This window comes from Chenopodium album, chromosome 19, assembly GCF_948465745.1.
Source record: "Chenopodium album chromosome 19, dcCheAlbu1.1, whole genome shotgun sequence".
NCBI classification, from domain to species: Eukaryota; Viridiplantae; Streptophyta; class Magnoliopsida; order Caryophyllales; family Amaranthaceae; genus Chenopodium; species Chenopodium album.
This window is the reverse complement of record NC_137852.1, coordinates 21,296,814-21,319,688: the sequence shown is the minus strand read 5'-3', so window position 1 is coordinate 21,319,688 and position 22,875 is coordinate 21,296,814. Positions and strand designations below refer to the sequence as shown.

The 22,875-nt window shown below is 32.6% G+C and overlaps 1 protein-coding gene across 1 annotated transcript; it reads right to left on the bottom strand.

Moving 5' to 3' along the window:
* Window positions 1-14,507: 14,507 nt before the first annotated feature.
* LOC145593539 (metal tolerance protein 11-like) lies at window positions 14,508-22,356 on the bottom strand. The gene is made up of 6 exons (XM_081649792.1): window positions 21,813-22,356; window positions 20,572-20,681; window positions 20,209-20,454; window positions 17,946-18,026; window positions 17,559-17,792; window positions 14,508-15,337 (listed from the first exon to the last, which is right to left on the bottom strand). Exons 1-6 carry the CDS (start codon window positions 22,012-22,014, stop codon window positions 14,990-14,992), a joined length of 1,221 nt encoding a protein of 406 aa, XP_081505918.1. The 5' UTR covers window positions 22,015-22,356; the 3' UTR covers window positions 14,508-14,989.
* Window positions 22,357-22,875: the final 519 nt, after the last annotated feature.

The following is a 22,875-nucleotide window of genomic DNA, read 5'->3' as shown; positions in this document are numbered from 1 at the left end:
ACGAAAATGGGGATGATATATATTTGACAAAAATGGGCTAATTATTGCCTACCTACTTGAATTGCCCTCTACAAGTGGAAGTAAAATTCACAAAATATTAATTGCATCAATATAAGTAATGTAACTTCCTATGTGAAAATAAATAGATAAATATATAAATAAATAATAAACCTATGTGCAACAAAACAACCATAGAATTGAAATTGTTGAAGTTCCATGCAAAACTATATTATATAGAATACATCTATATCTATATCTATACTTAGTATTTAAAAAGCGAAATCACAATCTCCTATATGACACATGTCATCGTAACCACAATCTCCTATATGACACATGTCATCGTAATTCACCCATATGCCACATAACACAACAATTAATATTTCCACTTTATACTCCCTTTTAAAGTAAAAGATAAAATAAAATGTTATTGAATGCTAAACTCTTTATGCATTCTTAACTTGCAAATTTGAGTAAGAAATGGAGTGTTCCATTAGTGTTTCATTTTCACTATAAAAAAAAGTTGTACTCCTCTTTATACCCTTTTAATGTAAAAGTTAAATAAACACATTATTTAATGTTAAAATCTTGGAAAATTTGTCAAAAACAACCTTTTAAAATGTCTATTTTATCAAAAACAACCTTTTAAATTATTTTTTTGCAACTTCAGACCACATTAAAATTTTTTTTTACCAAAGACAACCTAATGCTAGTTTTCGGCGTTGACTCTATTTTTCTGATGTTGACCACGAGTGTGTGAGGCACGTGACTTCATATATTGCTAATTATACCCCTTTCCCCTCCAATTAACTCATATTAAAACCCTTCAAAGTGACAAATTACTTTGAGAGAGGAGGGGATTTAGTACGAGTGAATTGAAGGGAAAGGGGTGCAATCAGCAATATATGAGGTCACATGCCTCATACACTCGTTGTCAACATCGGAAAAATAGAGTCAATGTCGAAAACTAGCATTAGGTTGTCTTTGATAAAAAAAAAATATAATGTGGTCTGAATTTGTAAAAAAATATTTAAAAGGTTGTTTTTAATAAAGTGAACACTTTAAAAGGTTGTTTCTAACAAATTTTCCTAAAATCTTTATGTATTCCTAACTTGCAAATTATAAGTAAGAAAATTAAGCAAATTATTATAAAAAATTACCGACACATACAACACAAATAAGTAACACATTTCAAGAAAAATAAAATGAGCTTCAACCCGTTCGTTGAACGGTCCAAAATGCTAGTTAAAGTTAAATTATTAAAACCATCTCTCCAAATGTCTCACATTAACATTGTATGTAAGGTTTTAAGGTAGTAATTAAGGTGGTCTAAACTATTAATTGAGTTAAATGGACCTTACATGTGAGGGGGGGTGTTGAAGTATATCCCACCAAGTAACACATGTAAGAGTCCCACATTGGTTTAAGATGAGAGAGTTAATCACTTTATAAGGCTAAGGGGCTACTCCTCTTATTGCCATATGGTTTTGGGATGGAACCTCCTTTGATCTTATGAAGTGGACTCTCTCTTTTGGTTTGCGGGTGCGGCCCAGACCCGCCGTTTAACATGGTATCAGAGCCAGCGTGACATAGAGGTCACGGGTTCGAATCTCATCCACCCCCCACTTTCAAGTGGAATATTAAGCGCAGGGTATAAGGAGGGCCCATGCTACATCCACACTTCTAGCCCAACGGGCTCTCATGTGAGGGGGCGTAATAGAGTATAAAACATATTCCTGGACCTCAACCATTATCAAATACATCTATGTTTTTAAAAAAGAAATCACATGAAAGAGGGGTTTCATGTACATACGTTTTGCATACTGATAAAAGAAGAGACAATTTATAAAGCTAACTAATGAGTTATCCTTTTTACACATATAGTAACATTATTACCGTACAATATTAAGGTGGAACCTACTTAATCTTGTGAAGCTTGCGAACTCCTCTCCTCATATATGGTAGGTGCGACCAAGTCTAAGTACGTTTTAGCAACAACCAACAGCGATCTAATTTGGATCGATCCCTAATTAAACAACAGGATGAGGTAATTGACTTGATTGCTTCATATATCATATATTCATATAGTTAGTTGGATGAGAGAAAACGATGGTACGGTGCCTATAATTTCAAGATGCAACTAGTAGTCCCAGGTTTATAGATTTCTTCCATCTTATTATATTACGGAGTATTGCTTACGTAATAAACAAGCTTTTATTAGTACTAGAAAGTCGGATCATGGAAGGAAATAAAAGCTGATTTTACATCTAGTACGTGTAATAATAATTGAAACTTGAAAGTACTTGTATGATGCATTTGTTAAGGTTATGTACTTATGTTCTTTTCGCCAAGAGTTCTAGGTTTTTATTTATTTATTTATTTATTTATTTGTTTTATTTTTAGGAAAGAGTACTAGTATTATACTGGCGAATTTGTTAAAAATAGAAGTTTAAATTAGTAACAATGATTGACGTTCATTAGTAGTTATTTTCGCCTAATATACATTGAACCTAAATTATTTCTCATAACGTACCTTTTATGTTTATATTGTGATGAGAAATGACTGACTAAAAAAAAACATTAAAATCTTAATTGATTATTTTTCGGCTTGCAAATTGATCATACATTGCACTACAACAAAATAAAGCAAAGGTAACGGTGCAAAACCATTACCAAATACAAAAAAAGTGTTGCCTTATAGCTAAGGCAACACATATAAGGCATAGTATATGCCCCCGTTGTCTATTCCTAAGGCAACACATTTTTATTCAAAGGCAACAATTTCAAAAGCCAAGGTAAAATGATACATAAGGCAACACTTTTACAAAGACAACAAATGAAAAATGTTGCCGTCAAAGGGAACAATTCAAAAATGCTTCTAAGTGTTGCCACTCTCAAGCATTTAGTAGTTGGTCTATATATATATATAAATAAATAAATCCTCTCACAAAATGGATCATACAAAAGGTCCTTTATTTCTTATAATTTTTTCTAATAATTTAGTGCTTCTTAAAATTTTGATCTTAAGTCATATGTAACTAATAATATAGAATAATATTGTTTCAAAAAAAAAAAAATAATATAGAATAATAAGTAATGACTTAAGACACTATCCGAGCCATACATAGCTAATTTTACTCTCAAAACCTTCCTCCCTTTTTTTTTTATCTATGATCCATTTCCTTATGTCCAAACAAAATGTCAAACATAACCACAGCTCATATATATGTAAATTTGTTGACCCCATGATCAAACCCACATGTCAGTGAAAGTGTTGTCCCACATTAAAAGAGAAATATTGGGATGTGTATCCCACAATGAAGAAAGAAGAAAGTCGTGTCCACTTTATAAGGCTAAGGAATTACTCCCCTCATTGCCATATGGTTTTGAGGTGAATCCTCCTTTGTTGTGTAAAGTGGACAGTTGTGACGGGTGTGGCCCAAGCCCGTTTTTCAAAATTACTCATAGTCATCCCATTAGGTCAAATAAAATTTCCAACTCATAGAATTTTCATTTTTTGCATCCTCTTCTCCTGTCTACACTAGCCAATTAGCCATAGTAAAATGTATTCCGTGAATTAAATGCCAGTTTGTCAACGCCAACAATAACGTGGAAACTTGAAACTAATATCAAGAGGAATTCTAACAAAATACTTACTCCCTCCGTCCCAAAAAGAACGACCCATTTGGGTTGATTACGCGGGTATTAAGGAAGTTAAGTAAAAAGAAGTAAAAGTTTATTGGAAAGATAAATTTACATGGAGTTTGTAAAAAAATAGAGAGAGAAAGTAATCAAATAACATGGAAAATCAAATTTTTATATGGGGAAGCTAATTTTGCACAAATATTGTAGCAAATTGGTGGGTGTTCTAATTAATGCAAATGAGTCATTCTTTTTGGGACAAAGTTTTGGCCAAATGGGTCGTTCTTTTTGGGACGGAGGGAGTATTACATAAAATAAGCTAAGCTATCGTCTAGATTGCTAACTTGCTAAGTATTTCTATGGAAAATAGCCCTCAAATACAATATACTACTAGAATAAGCTCATTTACCGATGGGAAATACCGATGGCCAATAATATCCATCGGTAAAAAAATAATTTTCCGATGGTATTTTCAAGCCATCGGTATTTTCAGAATCACCGATGGTCAGGCCATCGGTAAAATTTTTCCGATGGCTTTCTTCCATCGGTAATTTTATTTAAAAAAAATTAAATTTGTTTTTTTCACCGATGGCTAATAGATTAGATAGTAATAGTTTATGATTTATTACATACAAATTAAAGATTAGGTAGTAATAAAAATATAAGGTATTTCCTAAGAAATAGTCAAATCTATACTATATATTAAAAGGCGTTTCTAAGAACGTCGATGTGCCACGCACTCCCTTTTTTGTTGCGCCACGTCATCTTCCCAATGTCTCATGATGCCACATCATCCCTCAAACAGTGCCACATCACCCAAGCAATCAACATTATTGAATATAAAAACATAAAACTAAGGGGGATCGAACCCTCAATCTCTTACAACAAAAATAACCATTTCACCATCTAAGCCACTTATCAAGTATATTATCAATATGTAAAAAAAATATATATATGAGTGCAAACCACAAATCAATTAAAATAAAATATACTAATAAAAAAAAAACTCAATTTTAGTTTGACAATAATAATTATTATACAAGTTTTAAAAGTCTTTTAAAAAATTTATCGATTGCACGTCTACAACAGTAGCAACTCGGGGCAATGTCCGGGCTACTCACTAGTTAAATTAATTATAAGGTGTTGAAATAATACTCGTATGTATTTAGACAAAAAGATAGCAAGTCATAGCACGAATATAATATTTGTTTTAAGAAATAATATTTGGGGTCTCAAATAACTACATCTATTAGCCACTAAAAATCATGAAAAAATATTATAAATTGCTATCTCATGTATTTATTTATTTTAGAGTTCATAACAAAATATTATTGCACCACAAGTTTGTTTATTGTGTTGGAAGCTTTCAAAATAAAAAATAAAAGTCAGATAAAACGACTGATATTAGTATGTACAAACTGAAACTTCCTGTAAGAAACTACAAAAATCAGAGAAAATGCAGGCAAATGGGCCATAGTGAAACTCAAATAAATGGTACATCATATGGTTTGGAATGCATAATTGTATGTCAACCCTATTCCTTTCTGATTTTCTAGGATTGGAAAAATTCATTAGCTGCAATCTGAATACAAATCAAAATAATTCAAGCAAATTTATTTACGTGAAAGTAGGGTTTTTTTTTTCTTTTTCTTTTTCTTTTTCTTCTTCTTTTTTTTTTTTTTTTTTTTTTTTTTTGTTTTTTTTTGTTTTTTTTTTTTTTTTTGTGAAGCCTAGGGAATTATTATATTATTGTAAATTAAACTTAGCAAAAGATATAAAACTTTAATTAAAGGATGGGTTCAAGCATAACGAGTGTTTTAAGATAACGTAAGTTGACGCAAAAATTTTAATGAGTTGGCTTATATGAGTACTAGATCTCAAGCCCAGCACACGAGTGCTTTATGTTACAAATTAAATTTGTATTCCCTACTCGTATACACAAACCATTTTTAAAGAGTAAGTAAAAGTTAATTAAGGGTACTTTAGTTTAGGTGTTAAGGTGCGTGCACAAATACCTAGCCTCACCCCTTCAATTCTTCATGTTTGGCAAAATATAACTGTGAAAGTAAGGCCCCGTTCTTTAGAGCTACTCTGCTCTGCTGAGCCGAGTCTTGCCCTGCTCTACTCAAACCAAATCTGCTCTTTTCAAAAGAAAGCTGCTCTGCTCTACTTTTAAATAATAATTAATAATAACAATATTAATAATTAATATTCAATAATAATAATTAATATTGTATTGATGATAATAATTTATTATTCTGAATAATTATAATAATTATTAATATTAAAAATAATTTTAATAATAATTAATATTTATTAATCATAATAATAATTAATGATAATAATTATCAATAATAATATTTAATAATTCAAACTATTAAGAATTAATATTTAATAATATTATTATTTAATAATTTCTAATAATTATAACAATTCTTTCAAAATAAATAAATAATAATAATAACAATTAATAGCAATTTCTTTTATAAATACTTGATATTAGAATCACAATGTGTAGAAACATTTTATGTGGGTAACGATGGTTAGTTCATTGAGTTGAATTATTTTTCAAATCTTTTCATACAATTTAGGAATTAAAAAAAAAAAAAAGAGGTTGTTTTCAAGTAGTACTTTGTATATCATTATTATTTTTAGTTTTAAAAATATATGATTAAGACAAATTTATAAATAAAATTATTATTACTCATTAAATCATTTTATTTTAAAATTTTTGTGAAATAAATATAAGTAAACCATTGTCTTTTTTCTTTCTACTATTAAGATATATATGTTAAATATGCATGGTACACATATATTTATGTTTTCACTCACTTAAATCAATGGTATATGCACTTAATAATAACAACAACAACAACAATAATAATAATGATAATAATAATAATAATAATAATAATAATAATAATAATAATAATAATAATAATAATAATAATAATAATAATAATAATAACTCGACTCGGCTCGGCTCTGCTCAGCTATCCTGAAATCTGCTTTGCTCTGCTCTATTGAAATTTAATCTGCTCTGCTCTGCTGACCCCTACTCAGCTCTGCTCTGCCCAGAAGCTCAAAAGAACAGGGCCTAAGTGTTAGTTGTGCAATTAACTGTTATATGATAACAAGTGTTACTCTTGTTAGTTGTGAAACTAGATAATCAAGGTATGAGTGTTCGATAAAATAGCTTATGACTTGTGTTAAAAATCAATACTCCCTCCGTCCCCAAATGATAGTCCTTTATGGGCAAAAATCACGGGAATTAAGAAACTTAAATAAAAGTAGTAAAATTACATTGAAAATTAGATAAATTTACATTGGGTATGTAAAATAGTATATAGAGAAAGTAATAAAAGTACATTGAAAAACAAACTTTACATGAGAAAGTTAAATTTGCACAAATGTTGTTGCAATTGGAGGGAGCTTTGATTAAAAAAAAAAAATTGATATTAATGTTACTTGAAAAAAGCAAATAGGACTATCAATTTGGGACTAAAAATAGGCCATAAGGGACTATGATCATTTAGGGACGTAGGGAATATATTTTTTTCCTAAAACTATAGATTGAATTTTCAACAACTACATCTAATCTTCAAAACTAGTTTTTGATAAAAGCTACCTCCACCATTAAGCACTACTCCAACCACTACATAACAAATATATAAATATATATATATATATATATATATATATATATATATATATATATATATATATATATATATATATATATATATATATATATATATATATATATATATATATATATATATATATATATATATATATATATATATATATATATATATATATATATATTTCCAATTATCAAGTACTCGTAGTAGTTTGACTCTGGGCCTGTTCACATATACTAAACTGAGCTGATCTGAACTGAACTAAACTGATTGGAGCTGAACTAAACTGAAATGAGCTGAAATGAATATTTTATGAGATTGGGAAATTAGGAGCTAAACTGAACTGATTAGAGCTGAATTGAACTGAACTAAACTGAAATTAAGTAAATGTGAACAGGCCCTTAATTTGTTAATCCACTAAAAGCTACACAAAAACCTCACACAAAACTATTGCCGAACACATAATGCTAGACTAATAAATAAAAATGTTAGAGAACCAACTCAACTAAAAGCGAACCCGTGATCTTTGTGTCACGCTAGCTCTTGATACCATGTTAGAGGACCAACTCAACTAAAAGCTTAAGCTGATGGTTGAGGCCCAAAAATATGTTTTATACTCTATAAAAAATTACTTCCTATTTTATACAAACAAAGTAATTCTAATTTAAATAAATTCCAATAGCGTATAGTAATATACAAGTAATTTCATTCTATAAGTTTAAATACGAAGTAATATACAGAGTAAATTAGAAGAACCTTAATTTAGATAAATGTTTAATACAAAGTCATCAATCTCATCATATATAAATAATTTTTCGAAAATAGAAAGACAGGTAAGGGTTTACAAAGACGAATTAAGACGGAAATATGGGAAAAGGGAAATCTTGGATGTCATTATCACCCCAAATGTGCACGTCTTATAAGCCATGCAAAGATGTCTGCCTAACCTGAGTAGCCATAGCTGGCTGAATCTGGACATGCCTCTTGTCTTCATTGCAATTTTAATTTTTTCATTCCAGCATAATGATTGACTTTGGATTTATGAAAATCGTATAATATCAGCCTCACATGATATTCGAACATGTTAATTATCATTTGTACTATTTCTTCCCAAAATAATATATGGAAATTCTAAAAAATTAAATCAATCAATACAATTACAAGTTTTTTTTTAAAAAAAGTATTTCAAGTAATCTCATGGACTGAATGTTGTGTACCATAGATGAAGTAATAAAAAGTATTTTGGAATTGTTTTGAATTGATGATCATTCTTCATAACTTTAATAGATATGAGTCTATAATATTATCTTTTTGAAAAAAATTTAATCGATTAACAAGTACTGTGTAAAATTTGTATAGGAAGTTGTTTTAGGGTTAGGATGTTTTCCTTAATCTTAATACATTTTCTAAAATGGTACAGTACCAAATATTAAGAATTTGTGTAAAACACGTATGAAACGCCATAGTTAATTCATAGTTATATCCTTCCATTACTATTTTCTTATAAGTATACAATATTCAGGCCGGGTTGTATATATATATAACAATCTTTATCATTTTACACCAAGCTAAGCTTGGTCTAGTGGTAATATTGATATCTTTCAACCTCAAGCTAAGCTTGGTCTAGTGGTAAGATTGATATCTTTCAACGTTGAGGATGGGGGTTCAATCCCCACTAGAGACACTTTGAGGGTGGGGATCCCTTTTCCTGCAAATACCGAATTTGATAAACATAATTTATTTATCTAGATTATAAAATAGATAGGGCTTACTCGTATATTAATAAATTAACATATAAATGAAAGGTTGAACAATCAAAATAAAATGTTAATCCTTTTCATTGTTCAAAATGTCAAATGATATACTTCGTACTTCTTATACGTAGTACTTTTTTCGTAATTATATTTTAATCGCTTAATTAAATATTTGAGATAATTTTACACAGTACAATAGCTACAATAACTTTTGTAGTCACTATAATCTTTGATCAAAAGCATTTAATTTTGGTGTTAAATTACACCATCCATTTAATTAATAACTAGTTTTTAGGCCCGAGTGATGCCTCGAGTTATTGCATTATTTCATATTTTCATAATAGAAATCCTTATTAATAATTAATTTTGATGGAATGACAAGTAGTAAGCTAATAGCTTAGTGGTTAACATGTTAGATTGTAAGCTTATGGTTGTGGGTTCAGATGGGTTGGGGCTGCTAGTGCGACGCCGGTGGTGGGTTTGGGGAGGGCAGTGGTGAGTTGGGGGGAGGGTAGTGGTGAGTTGGGAAGGTTTAGGTTTTTTATTTTTATTTTAAATTTTTTTAAAACAAATAAAATGATAACACGTGTCACTGTGGACCACACTAAACAAAATTTTTGGATGAAAACTGTTAAGTGGTGGTAATACCCATTTTTAGTAAGTTTGTTTGTTGTTAAAATCATTTTTTTTTATGGGTTTTTCTACTTGGTACCCCTGAGTTCTTGCTAATTTTACGTTGTGCCCTTCTAAATCAGAAATTCTATACAGTGCCCATGAGTTTAGTCATATTTGTAAACTGTACCCTTAATTTTAACAATTTAGAAACATAAGTTAAAAGCATGCTTAAATATTAACCACACTCCCTATAATACAGCTCGCTCATCAACCTTAGTTTGCAGAATTAATTCCAACAACTCATCAACATAATAATACTCATTACTCGTATTAATTAAAGCCGTATCCAATACCAATTTCAGCACTGGTGAACTTTGATGGCTCAACTTTATAAGCTCACTTCTTACACATTCCATGAATTTGTCCCTTATTTCATAGATTTAGGTTCTCTCCCACTTTCTGCAGTAATTAGTTTTTGCAATGCAAACAAATTATGATCCAAATGCAAAGGAAACCAAATCTTATAGTAGTATGAACTGCATACTCTTTTTCAGGTTTTGGACAAAATGGAATTTCTTACTGCATCATTTATGAGAAATGTTATTGTCTCGTAATTGCGAAATCTGATTCATTTTCACATTGTTGCTAAGAGTGTTGCCCACTGCAACTTCAATTCTAATTTATTATAGAGAGTGTGGTTAATATTTAACCATGCTTTAGCTTATATTTCTAATGTTGAAATTAAGGGTACAATTTACAAATATGATTGAACTCATGGGCACCGTATAGAATATTTTATTTAGAAGGGTACAACGTAGAAGTGGTAACAACTCAGGGGTACCACGTAGAAAAACCCATTTTTTTATAGGATGTTTAAAACCATTTTCGGGTTTTTGTGTGGTGCTAAAATTTAAAATTTCCTAAAATATATTTATAGGAAATGAAATAGTCCAGGGCATCCTGACACACTTCTACTCCCTGCAAGGAATTTCTATTCAACTCTAGACGCGACAAACTAGAAAACAGTTCAGCAAATATGCTGAATAAATACGGCAAGATATGCCATCAGCTTTATTAGCACTAGAGGTGTCAAACCCGAACCGACCCGAAAAAAATTATCCGTTTCGAACTGTAACCGATCCGATTTGATCCGAGAAATTCAAGACCCAAACCCGATCTGTAACTGAACTGAACTCAACCCGAATCCGAACTTGACCCGATCTGAACTTAATCCGGCACCGATTTGATCCGACCTGAACTCAACCCGAATCCGATTTGACCCGACCTGAACTCAAACCGAACCGATTTGACCCGACTCAAGCTCAACCCGATCCGAAATTGACCCGACAAATAACCGATCAGATCCGATCCGTTTTGACCCGAACTGATATTAACCCGACCCGATTTAAACTCGATTTGATTTTTACCCGATCCGAATTTAACCCGACCATAATTGATTATTGACCTTTTTATTCAAGTTCTTATACTATATATTTACTAATTATTAATAAGTTAACTTTTTTACTACAAAGAAATAGTCTGGAGTCTTAAGTTTACTACAAACCCATCACGTGAGACAATCTGACTAAAAAGTAGATGGGGTTCATATAAAGAGCTCTCTCTTCCTATCTCTCTCCTTTTTTTCTCTCTCTACCATGTGTTTTTAGAATATTTTAATCGTTGTTATGTATTTACAAATACATAACATTCCTTCATTACTACTTCCTCTACAACTATGCATTATCCTAGAATTATAGGCATTATACATCGTACGGTTGTACACACACTACGTACATATGCAATAATTTATGCTCAAATAAAAAGAATGTACATAGTAACAATTAACTATCACTATGTATAATGTCAAGTTTTTAATATAAAAATTGAATTAGTAATAAAGTAATTCTAACAACTCTAACAAATATCTTATACAAATTGAATTAGTAATAAACTAAATTAATAGTACAGAATTCATAACCTCGCAAGATTGTACAATTGATGAAGAGTTGTAACCTTGTAATAACCTTAAAAAATTGATATTCTATTTTGTATATATCACCATATGTAACTATTATTACTCATCAATATATCACTAGCTCGGTCTCACTTATATAGGTATGATAAGTTATCGATAATTATTCAATCTCAATTTTCCTTTAAGATAAAAATTATACATAACTTGATCAAATGAGAAAACTAAAACTTCGTGCTTCATAATTAATAATTATATTGAACCAATAATAAGGTAAAAACTCAATAATATCTCTAGATTAAAAATAACATTATTTGGATATGAATTTGGTCAGCTCGACCAAAATCCAGCCAAACACAAAAAGGAATTAAATCGAAACTGACCATTTAATGAATCAACGGATCAACCTTATCTTAATCAAACCGAACTTGACCGAACCGAAATCATCCGAACCGAAATCAACCCGACCCAAATTCATCTGACCCGAAGTTATCCGGTTAAACCCGTTTTAAACCCGATCCAAATTTATCCGAACCGAAAGTGAACCGAAAGTGAACCGATGGGTTTTAGTTGACCCGACCCATATCCGACCCAGACTCGATAGACCATGACCCGAATTTGACCCGACCCGAATTTGACCCGATCCGACCCGACCCGAGTTAAAAGGATAATTTTGATCCGAACATATCCGAACCGAGTAGACCCGACCCGAACAGACCCGACCCAAACTCCATCCGGTTATCCGAATTGACACCTCTAATTAGCACATTGTCACTACTCGATGATATTTCACACGCAAAGAGCTTCCATTTGCTCGTTGTAACTAGCAAGATATAGCATGTAGGAGAGTTGTACGATAGTTGTTCTAAAAACAATACCTAGTTGTAGACATTCAAAAATGTCTCCTCAAAACCAAACCCGATGATGAACAACCTTTCACCGCCATTAGTTGATCGGGTTGAGTATTTAATTCCGGGAGTACTTAAAATTCATGTTCAATCGAATTCAGTTCGTAAAATAACCCACGGATCAGTCTTAATGTTTAGTCAAAGCATAGTTTCTTTTTATTTTGGCCCAAACCTTTTTATTTTATTTACAGGGCAGCTAACGCGCGCGATGCGCGCGTCATAGCTAACCATATCTAGAAGGTTTTTTTTTTTTTTTTTTGTTTGGCTTTTAAGTCACAAATTTAGTTAAATTTACAATAAGAGAAAATATGTAAACAACTATATTTAGGTGGTATAAATGTTCAAGACAACTAATATTAATGAAAGCATTAAAGTTCATAAATATTTTAGAGGGTATAGTTGTCTAAAGACTATTTATTAAAAATAGCATGTACATATTAATGAGGATATGTATGTAAATGTACATTTTGAAGGGTATAATTGACATTACACTATTCATAAGAGTAGTTTTCTACTTTTTATAAGGTAGGGATTTCATTTATTATTTTAGCCCAATTAATCAGAAATGGCCCGAAATTATCAATCGGCACTAAAAATGCTGATCGAAATTAGGGTTAAAAAGTGAATTTAGACGGAAAAGCGGACTACAGGCTCCCACGTCACGGGAGCTATCCACCGTGTCATGGGAATGTGCCCTGTCTGACGGTGAAATTCCCCGTGACACGGTGCCTCTGCTGTGACACGGGGCAATTCTGTGTCCTTTCCACGTAAACCCTTCACGCGTTTTCTTCCCCGTACCCTAAATATTTGCCGCGTCACACAGTTGTCCACCATGTCACGATATCCTGTACCATCTGACGGTGGGATTCCCCGTGACACGGTGCCCTCTACCGTGTCGCGGTGCATATTTTCAGGGTTTTTATCTTTTTAGGGTTCTGTGTGTTCCCTCAACACATTTTTTCTATAAATACCCCCTCATTTCTAATGTACGGGGCATCAGTCAACTCTCTCATTCTCTCTTCTATGCTCTAGTCTAAACTCTAGCCTATCCTATTCTCTCAAAATACCTTCCTTAAGCACTCACAGGAGTCCGTACTTTACCTGAGGTTCTGTCCTTAAACCACGGTGTGAAAGGTAGAACTATTTGAGTTTTTAGCCCCAAATCAATTCTATTTAATTTAATTTAATTTCATTTTAATTATTGTTTTTTTTTAATTTTCCTTGAAGTTACTAACGCGTTTATTGTTTTTATAGTTGCAAGCATACAAAATCAAAGTAAAGAATCATGTTCCTTTTATTTCTATTATTTTTCTAACGATTTTATATTGTTGGATTTATTGTTGAATTGCTTCCAATATTTAATGTATATTCTATTATTATTATGATCACCATATTGCATGTTTTAAGGGAATATGTAATTGAAAATCACGCCTAATAAGATAATTTGGACCGGTTTAGGTTCCTTTTTAATCTTGTTGTTTAATCAAGTGATCACAAATATTTTAGAATTATATGTTGCATTAATATTCACCAATTTAGCTTAGTAATAGTTTGGAGCAAATTGAATCTTTGTTTGCATGCCTTTAAGATCACATGAATGCTTTTCACTATAAGAATCGAATAGAGGCCAATACGGGCAAATATGACTCCATGACTCACTTCGTACCATCATCCCCGATCCTCCTTTCGTGGTTCCGAACCATATGAAGTTAGTAATCTCATGGATTATGAATGGGGTATAACCTTCACGGGTCAATCCTTGTTGTCTTTCATTGTCCCTTTTCGTGGTTGACTTTTATGATCTGTGAACGATTTACAAGTTCCTTAAAAACTTGTTGGCGGCTCCCTACTTTTCTTGTCCCTAATCGTATATGCCAATTCCCACGTCCTATGAGTGCCAAGCATATTCACACATGCTTTAACGTAGACGCACTTCAAACGACGCCTACACTAATCATCATCGGTCAAACAGTTTGATGCAATGCGAGTTAATCATATACATTGAGAGAACAAAGTCATGACTCATGATACATATAATTTGGGTAGTGCATATACACATCGAACCAAAATGATCATAGCCGGATAAGAAGCTCAATACAACAATTTTGAAGGGTTACAGAGCATATACTTCCCTATAAATATCAACCTTGACTCCCTATGCATTTAGAAATTCCACAGCTTCACAGCTTAGAGTTCAACTCAGTCTACTCATTACTTCCGAAGTTCAGATGATGATAGAATAAAGATCGTATCATAATGGTTCTGGTATTGTGGAACGCATAACACCCGATTCCCATTTCAAAATATCATATACGGCTCTCTTCAGTCAATTCTTCCTTTCAATAGTCAGACAAATTACTATCCAAATATCACATTTGGACTTCCGTCATCAAGCATATCCAGCATAAATAAAGAAAGAATCCAGCAGGAAATGATTCCTTTACCTGTGGACGTTCATAGATGAGCTTGAGCATGCTCAGGTTTGTGAGTGTATTCATAATCCAGGTGAACAAAAGCACGTTCAATCTCAGGTAAGAGTTCAAGTTTCTCTTGCAAAGTTTCCCCAATGTCATGCGCTTCTTGCAGAGGCATGCTTGCAGGCAGTACTATGTCAACCTCGACAAAGTAGTGGGATCCAAACGTGTATGCTCGAACTGTATCAATGTGCCGGATTGCCTTGTGGTGGTTCCAACACAGGTATGTTAATTTCTGCAGGAAGTCTGGTGTAGCAGATTTTCCAACCAATGAGTTGACATTTTCCAACACTGTCATTGACCAAGTACGTATTGTGTACAGAGCAAGCTACAAGAAGAGAAAATGTCCATGAGCATTCAAGAATATTCAATAAGAAATAATGAGTTTAGGACTTTAGGGGGAGGAAAATAAGAATGTATTCATTATCAAAATTGCAAAATATACTGAATTAAGCTCTAAATTAAGAGAGTTGTAACAACTTAATACCAAAATGGAATCTTTTTGACAAAGAACTAGGTAACAATGTAACATGAGCTTGCTGACAGTAATACTAATCATTTATGGTTAATAAGAAAAAGGAAGTTTGAGTTTATGTCCGAAGAAACAAACACCCTAACCCCAATACCAAGATCAAGTATCATGCGATTTTTGAACATGTTCACCTATGGCTACATCATATTCACAATGCCAAGGATATATAAACTCCAAGAGACCCCTAAGGCCCTAATACATGTTCAAGGGGTCGTGCAAACATTCCAACACACAAGAATCCTTACAACTCTGTCAAACATTGGCATGCCAGCTTCTCAAACATTAGCTGGGCAAACCACACTCCTTAATTTGAACAAAATGATAAGAGGATCTCTATAATTTTCATTCATATAGACCATTCTACCATCCAAGACCTAACACTAGTTGAAAACAAAGTAATAGATGAAGTATAGCATATAGTTTACATAAAAGTTTGTATTCAACATTAGAAAGTGACGAGAAGTCGAGCAGTTTTATCATATTACATACTTGTTTCACAGTATATTTTAGATAATAAAGGTTATGAAGTTGACTCCTACTATATTAATGTACACGTATAATTACACTGCCAAGATATTGTAAGAATAATCAGGAAAAAAAAAAGGGCGATTTGATACGAGTGTAGCTTATAAACATAGCTAATATATATATATATATGGCTGTCTTTCCACCTTATATCCCATTATGTGAACTTATTTGCCTCTTTAGCTCTAAATTGAACACATTGGCCCTTATAAGTTTACATCTTATTGATCCTTGTTTAAACTGACTGACCCCTATCTTCTAAAGTTTGACCCTTGCACGGTTATGCCTTGTGCAAAATTATCTTTCTTGGAACCTATCTTTCAAGGTGGAATGAATCAAAGAGCAAGGCCATAATAGTGATAAACAATGGTCAAAAGTTGAGCCAACAAGACTGCAAACCCACTACAACAGTCTACAATATAGAATGGAGGAATCAATCCATAAAACTAATTTAAAGCGTTGGAAAGATTATATGTTCATTTGGTTAGCTACTTTTCTAAAATGATAGGCACTTTAGGAAAAGTTTCATCCTTGTTTAGTTTAAAAACCTGTTTGGTTTGATGTAGGATATAGAGGCTCTTGTAGTTGTGTGAGAACTACTACACATAGGGAGAGTAAGTCAACAACTTGATTTTGAAGGTAGAAAATATACCAAAAGTACTTACAGATTGTTATGAAACAAACAATTTCATTAATCCCAATACTTATTAGTTATTACTTCATAACAAATTTTATTTCAAAAAAAAAAAAAAAAAACACAGACGACTAGATGATCCTTAGTTATTATAATATCATTCCAACTTTTATTACCAACGTCACCACATGATCTAAACTAGATTACTAACACAACTCTATGTACTTAAATTAGAATGTAAAAAGTAGATAATTTGAGAGTTATGGTTTTCAAGGAAAATACCATGCGACCATAAATATATAAAAAAAAAAAAAAAAAAAAAAAAAAAAAAGAAAAAAGAAAGAAAATACTTATCGAATAATTATCAAGTATTCGAGTACCCGTTACATTAAAATAATATTCGTAATAGTATCTAATAGCAAAATTGGGTTCTCAATATGAAAACCGTATTGGTTTATGTATCAAAATTTTTAAATCGAATATTGGATCCAGATATTCGGTTAATTTCAGTTGAGATGGGGGTGTTTGATGTGAGACAGGGGGAGTTTGTATTTTATTCACTAGTATTGAACAAAACAATGGGGGTGTCTGTTGTGAGACAAGGGGAGTAACTACTACTAACAATACAAAGTATACTGAGGCACTAATGAAGTCGCAAGCACCTTTTGACCCTTTATAATCACTTTCAGCTCTTCATGAGATTTTCCTATAAGTAACTACTTAGAAGAGATATAAAAAAGCAAAGCGTGGCATTGCCTAAAGTCACCAGAAACCTCAAATCTAGCCTGGTTATGGCATTAAATTACTGTCTTACTGCAAAGCAAAATATGGAAGAAAGAAATTATTGATTGCACTTACAATGATAGCTCCAACAGGATCCATCCAGTCACTAACATAATTAGCCAGGAGAGCAGCAATAAGACCAATTATGTTTGTAATAACATCAAAGAAGTGGTCCTGGGCATAAGCTTTGACTATCTCATTAGTGAAAGAGCGGCAGTAAAGGACTAATAAAAGTTTAACAACAGTAACTGACAGCATGATGCCCACAAGCCAGCTTTCTTGTTCCTTATTCAAGCTAAAATCAGTCTCCTGAAACAAACAATTTAACAGTACATCATTTGCCAAAGCAGATTGAACTGTGAGAATTCAATAAACAAAATCAATGATGATTCAGATGTGTAAAAACCCAACCAGTGCCTACATATCTACTTTATGTCAAATACTTCTTAAAATATGACTTACATCAGATAAAAGCTGCCGAGTAGACTCCAAGATAATCTGCAATCCTAGCGTAGCCATGACAGAAGCAAAAACAAGAATTCCCTGCCCAAAACATTTCCAATATACTGGATATTAGCGATTCTGTCACAGAAGTTGACAATGAGTCTACCAAATTAGAAGAAAACAAAATGAGCCAGTACAGGCAGCTCAAACTATTACCATAGTTCAGGCACGAATGTAATTACCAGCATGCTATGAAGTCAGCATCGTTAGTGTTGGATAAGTATACAGTTATACACAGTTATGATAGTTGGAGAACAGAAAAAAAAGCTTCTTGTTAAACAAAGTTGGACAAGCAGGAATAATTATGCCCCTTTTATTCCACTATATTTCATATGCATCTCCAGCTAAATTATCTAGAAGTAGATTTCAAAGGCAATACAATAGAACTGCATGGTGCTCCCCCTGGTCCATTTAATTTGTTACGCATTCCGATTAGGGTAATCCCCTTTGCTAAAATTTGGAATCATTCATCTTCCAAAAAAAAAAAAAAAAAAAAAAAAAAATTGGAATCATTCTAGTTATACCATAAATCTAGTCTTCTTTTTTTTTCCTTTCCAAATTTACCTCTATTTTTCCACTAAAATCTGTGTCCCTGTAATAATTAATTCATCAAATCAGAATTTTTTTTACCTTTTTCCTAAGGTTCTATTACAAACCTTCCATATCTACACCTTTTATCCATTACATCCAATCTCTCACTTCATATCCACTCATTTCTGTGTATTATGGATGCTATTGGAAGGAGAAAAAAAAAAAATACAAAGTGTTAATGGCTGTTTGATGAAAATCAGTGGACAACAAATTTATTTTTATTATTTTGCTGTACCATGAGCAGTAATCAATATGTAAAAATCTTTATATTTTATTTTATTTTTTTTTTTTTTAAAAAAAAAAACCTAACCCCACTTGGTTTTGCCTTATAGTTAGAGATTCATATTGAACATCACTCAACCTAGCCTTTATAGTTTTCTAGCAACAGAAATTAACATGACCTTTTCATAGTATATGTAAACAATAAAAAAATCATAACAATTACCACACTAATAATCTAACCAACAAATTTAATGTTTCACATTATAATATACAATCGTAGGCTTCATAATGTGCATCCAGTAGGTGCAGTATCATAAATTCTTGATACACCAAGTCATTTCAATGAGGTGGTCCATTACAAGAGGGAGGCCTTACTGGAAAGGGAAAAATATGAGGAAGACTGCGATTGTTTTATGGAGTAACACTAAGGAACCAGCTTCTAACCTTCTATACATGTTCTGCATACAAAGATTAAAAAAAAAAATTCTTTGAAGGGCATTCAAGGACAATGGAGAGGATATTAAATCCTCAGTTTATCAGGGCCTGAATTCCTACCTTAACTAATCAACCAAGTGAGACTAAGCATAAAGTATATTGTATCTCATCAATACACAAAACATTATAGGCTGATCAACCACAATAAGAAAAAAATGTTTGGGATTAGTAATGTCCAAAATAGTTATAGAACCAATCTGATGTTCCCACAAGCTCTTGGGTCCATTACAGTTTGTAGTAATAACTTTTAAGACCAAAGTTAATCAAAGACGGAAAAAGTAAGCATCTTTTGGGTGGCCATTAATGAAGTCAAAATTTTAAATATACTACATACTACTCCCTGGTCTCCCTCTGTCCTTGTTCATTGAAATTTCTTTATTTATCAATCAATATCATCTTAAATGCATGAGGAAGCTCAAGATTCCTTGTCAAATCTTTAAGATATGGGGAAATTGCATTACTCCATTCAGCAGTAGGAGATTATACAGCCTACATGGGTTTAGGAAGAGTCAAAAGTAAATCAAAAGCTTTCCACTCTAAGCACAGCCCTTACTAACCCACTAGGTACAAAATAACACAAACTAATGCTTTTGGAATAAAAACCTTTAGTTACTTATCAAAGATACTCTACAATTGAGTAAGTATTCCTATCACCTAAGACCCTATTTAATTAGGAATGTCCAAAATGCCCCAATGTATGCCAAAAACATCCTAATAATGCCTTTGTGAAGGAAGAGACTCCACTCTCGAAGATATGTCTATCAAGCTTCAGATAATGTTTGGCAACTCATTTCCACTACCTTTATACTCACTTAGTCACTCTATCCTTAAACGTAGATGGATCTAGGGACTTTGACATGCAAAAAATAACAAAAGGTGCACATAAGATAATTAATTTAAATCAAGAACTCACCAATGGCTGCATACGTTTCTTTCCAATGGGGTATTGATATGGATTAGGTGTTGACATAGAAAATGCAGTGAACCACAGTATAAAACCCGATAGAAGATCAAGAAGTGAATCCAACGTGGACGCAATGATTGCTAAAGAACCACTTTTAACAGATGCATAAACCTTTGCAATGAAAAGAATCATATTGGCGATATTTGATATCCTAATAGCAAATGTTTCACTTCTAGCCAAGCTTTCCCGTTCTTCCTGCAGTAGGGGAACAGTGACCTTAGACACAAATCTGGAGGACATTTCACTTCAAAAGAGCAGAAACTAGCATAAATCATGCCAAGGTAGAGACAGCCAAACTGTTGGCATACACACCTGTGACATCCCAGGAACAAACCCACGCTCAGCCAAGGCATCCATTTCACTAAAACCCTCCAGCATTTCTACCTGCTGCTGATAGTATTCGGCTATATCATCTTCTGGCCCTTAATATCAACATAAATAGAAATAAGTAATATATAAGTAAATACATACTTCGTATTACATAAGAATAATTCAGCTAGAGTAGCTCAACAACAATTCAACCTTCAAGGTAAACAAATACCAAAACGCTCATTCGGCACTTACTAAACTTTCAACGCAAAGAAGTTTTAAAATACTAGCCAATAAGAGAAGCAAACTGCTAAATTCTAGTATACAAACATTAAACACCCAGAAAACATATGACCAAAGAAGTTATCCTTGCAAAAGAATTGCTTCCATCATCAAATTGTATAGCTTCAACTTGACGACTTTCAAAACGCAGTTCCTTTAACCATAAACTACAAAGCTCTACACAGTAGCCAACTAGAAGCAAGAAGCAACAACACTGAAAAAATAAATTAAAATTACTAATAATCAACCGAATTAACTTACTATTATCATAATTCGGAGCTGAGTCTACCCTCTCCATCACAACCTGAGCTGCCCGCGATTGTTATCAGACAAGTAATACTCGTAGTAGCTAAACCAAGACTACAAAATATTTCAACAGGTACCACAAAGCAGTCTTATGCTACACCTTTTATACTGATTAAACAGCATCTAATACCTCTTCCTAGGTCTAATTATTAACCTACAAAGGCTATATTGCTATATAATTATCAGAATCAGACATGACCGGAATCGAACCAGAAAAGTCGAATTCCCTGTCGACCACTCGAAATTCCATAATTCAATTACCACTTATATCAATATACTACATATACAAGCACACAATATACTCAAAACTGTTAACCAAAAGGACACCAAAAAGCATAATCACTAACTATATAAGATAATTTCACATGCTAATAATACACTCAGAATCTATTCCAATACTTAAATAACATTATTAGAAACTCCAAACATACAAGAATCTCACCCAAAAAAATACTCAAAAACAATCAAAATAAAGAATTTTAACCAAAATAGTAAACGAATCATTCATAACATCAAATTCCACCAAAACTCACTCCAATTAACTAAATTCAACAAAAAACACTATAAATTCAATTTCAAAAACAAAAGTAAATTTACAAATTACCAGAAATAATCAAACTTTTTCAAAATTTTCAAAAATTAAGCAGTGAAATTACCTGAAACTCCAAGACAATCATGAAGTTTACGAGGCGGTTTTTCCTTATGCTCAGTAGACACTTGATAATCATCAAAGTTCAACCGCCATGACCGGTCACCAGTTGCGCCGCCATTGTCGTAGCTAGTGACGCCAGCATCGTTAAGCAAGCGTTCGTCAGAAGCGTCATCGTTACGTAAGTCTAGTCTAACCATTTCCACCATTTTTCTCTCTCCTGTTTTTCTTCTTCACTGAGAAAGAAGTAGAAAGTGAAAATTTAACCACAATGCAGGGGTATTTTGGGAAATTGGAGGATATTTTGGAGGTTGGGCGGAAGTTTGGTGAGTGAAATTGTGAATATCGTGGGAGGCGGAAAGTTTTGAGGAGAGAGAAAGTAGTGGGGAAGAGCTACAAGAGAGGGGTTACTCACGCGCTTTTTAAGCGTACACGCTCTGTGATTACTTGATTACCAGTTGAGGTGTCAATTCGGGTGTTCACCCTATTTGGGTCGGCTTTGGCACGCAAGGTCCGGTCAGGTTAAATTTATAAAGTTGAGTTATACGAAAAGTATTACTACGTAAATTATTGTGTTCACGAGTTAAAATTTAAATCAGATATAATTCGGGTCAGTTTTGAATCGGGTCGAGTCGGGTTTGGTTTTTACAACTCACTGGAGAGTGTGACGTGGCGGGGTGTGGTTGGTGGGAAAGGGGAGTGCGAGTGGGGAAGATTTGAGAAGATACGAAGGGTTTTGTTTTGTTTCTTTATTTGGAGTGTATCAAAAGAGAATGAAAGGAGTGAAGGTGGAGATATTCATGAAGTGGGAAAAGGGGTATGTGGAAGGAGGTGAGTGGTTGATTAAGATGTGAGAGGTTTAAAGAGTGATTTTGTGATTGATGCAAATTGTAAGTTAATGCTATATATATGTGGAGATGATCAACTAATTTTGTACTAGAATAATAAATTTTTGTGTTGTTGTTTGTTGAATTGTTGATGATATTAGTAGTGGTGTATGAATGTTTTGGATAACGTGAGATGTGACAAAGAAATGGAAGTATAGAACAAAACGTAAGTTAGGGAAAACG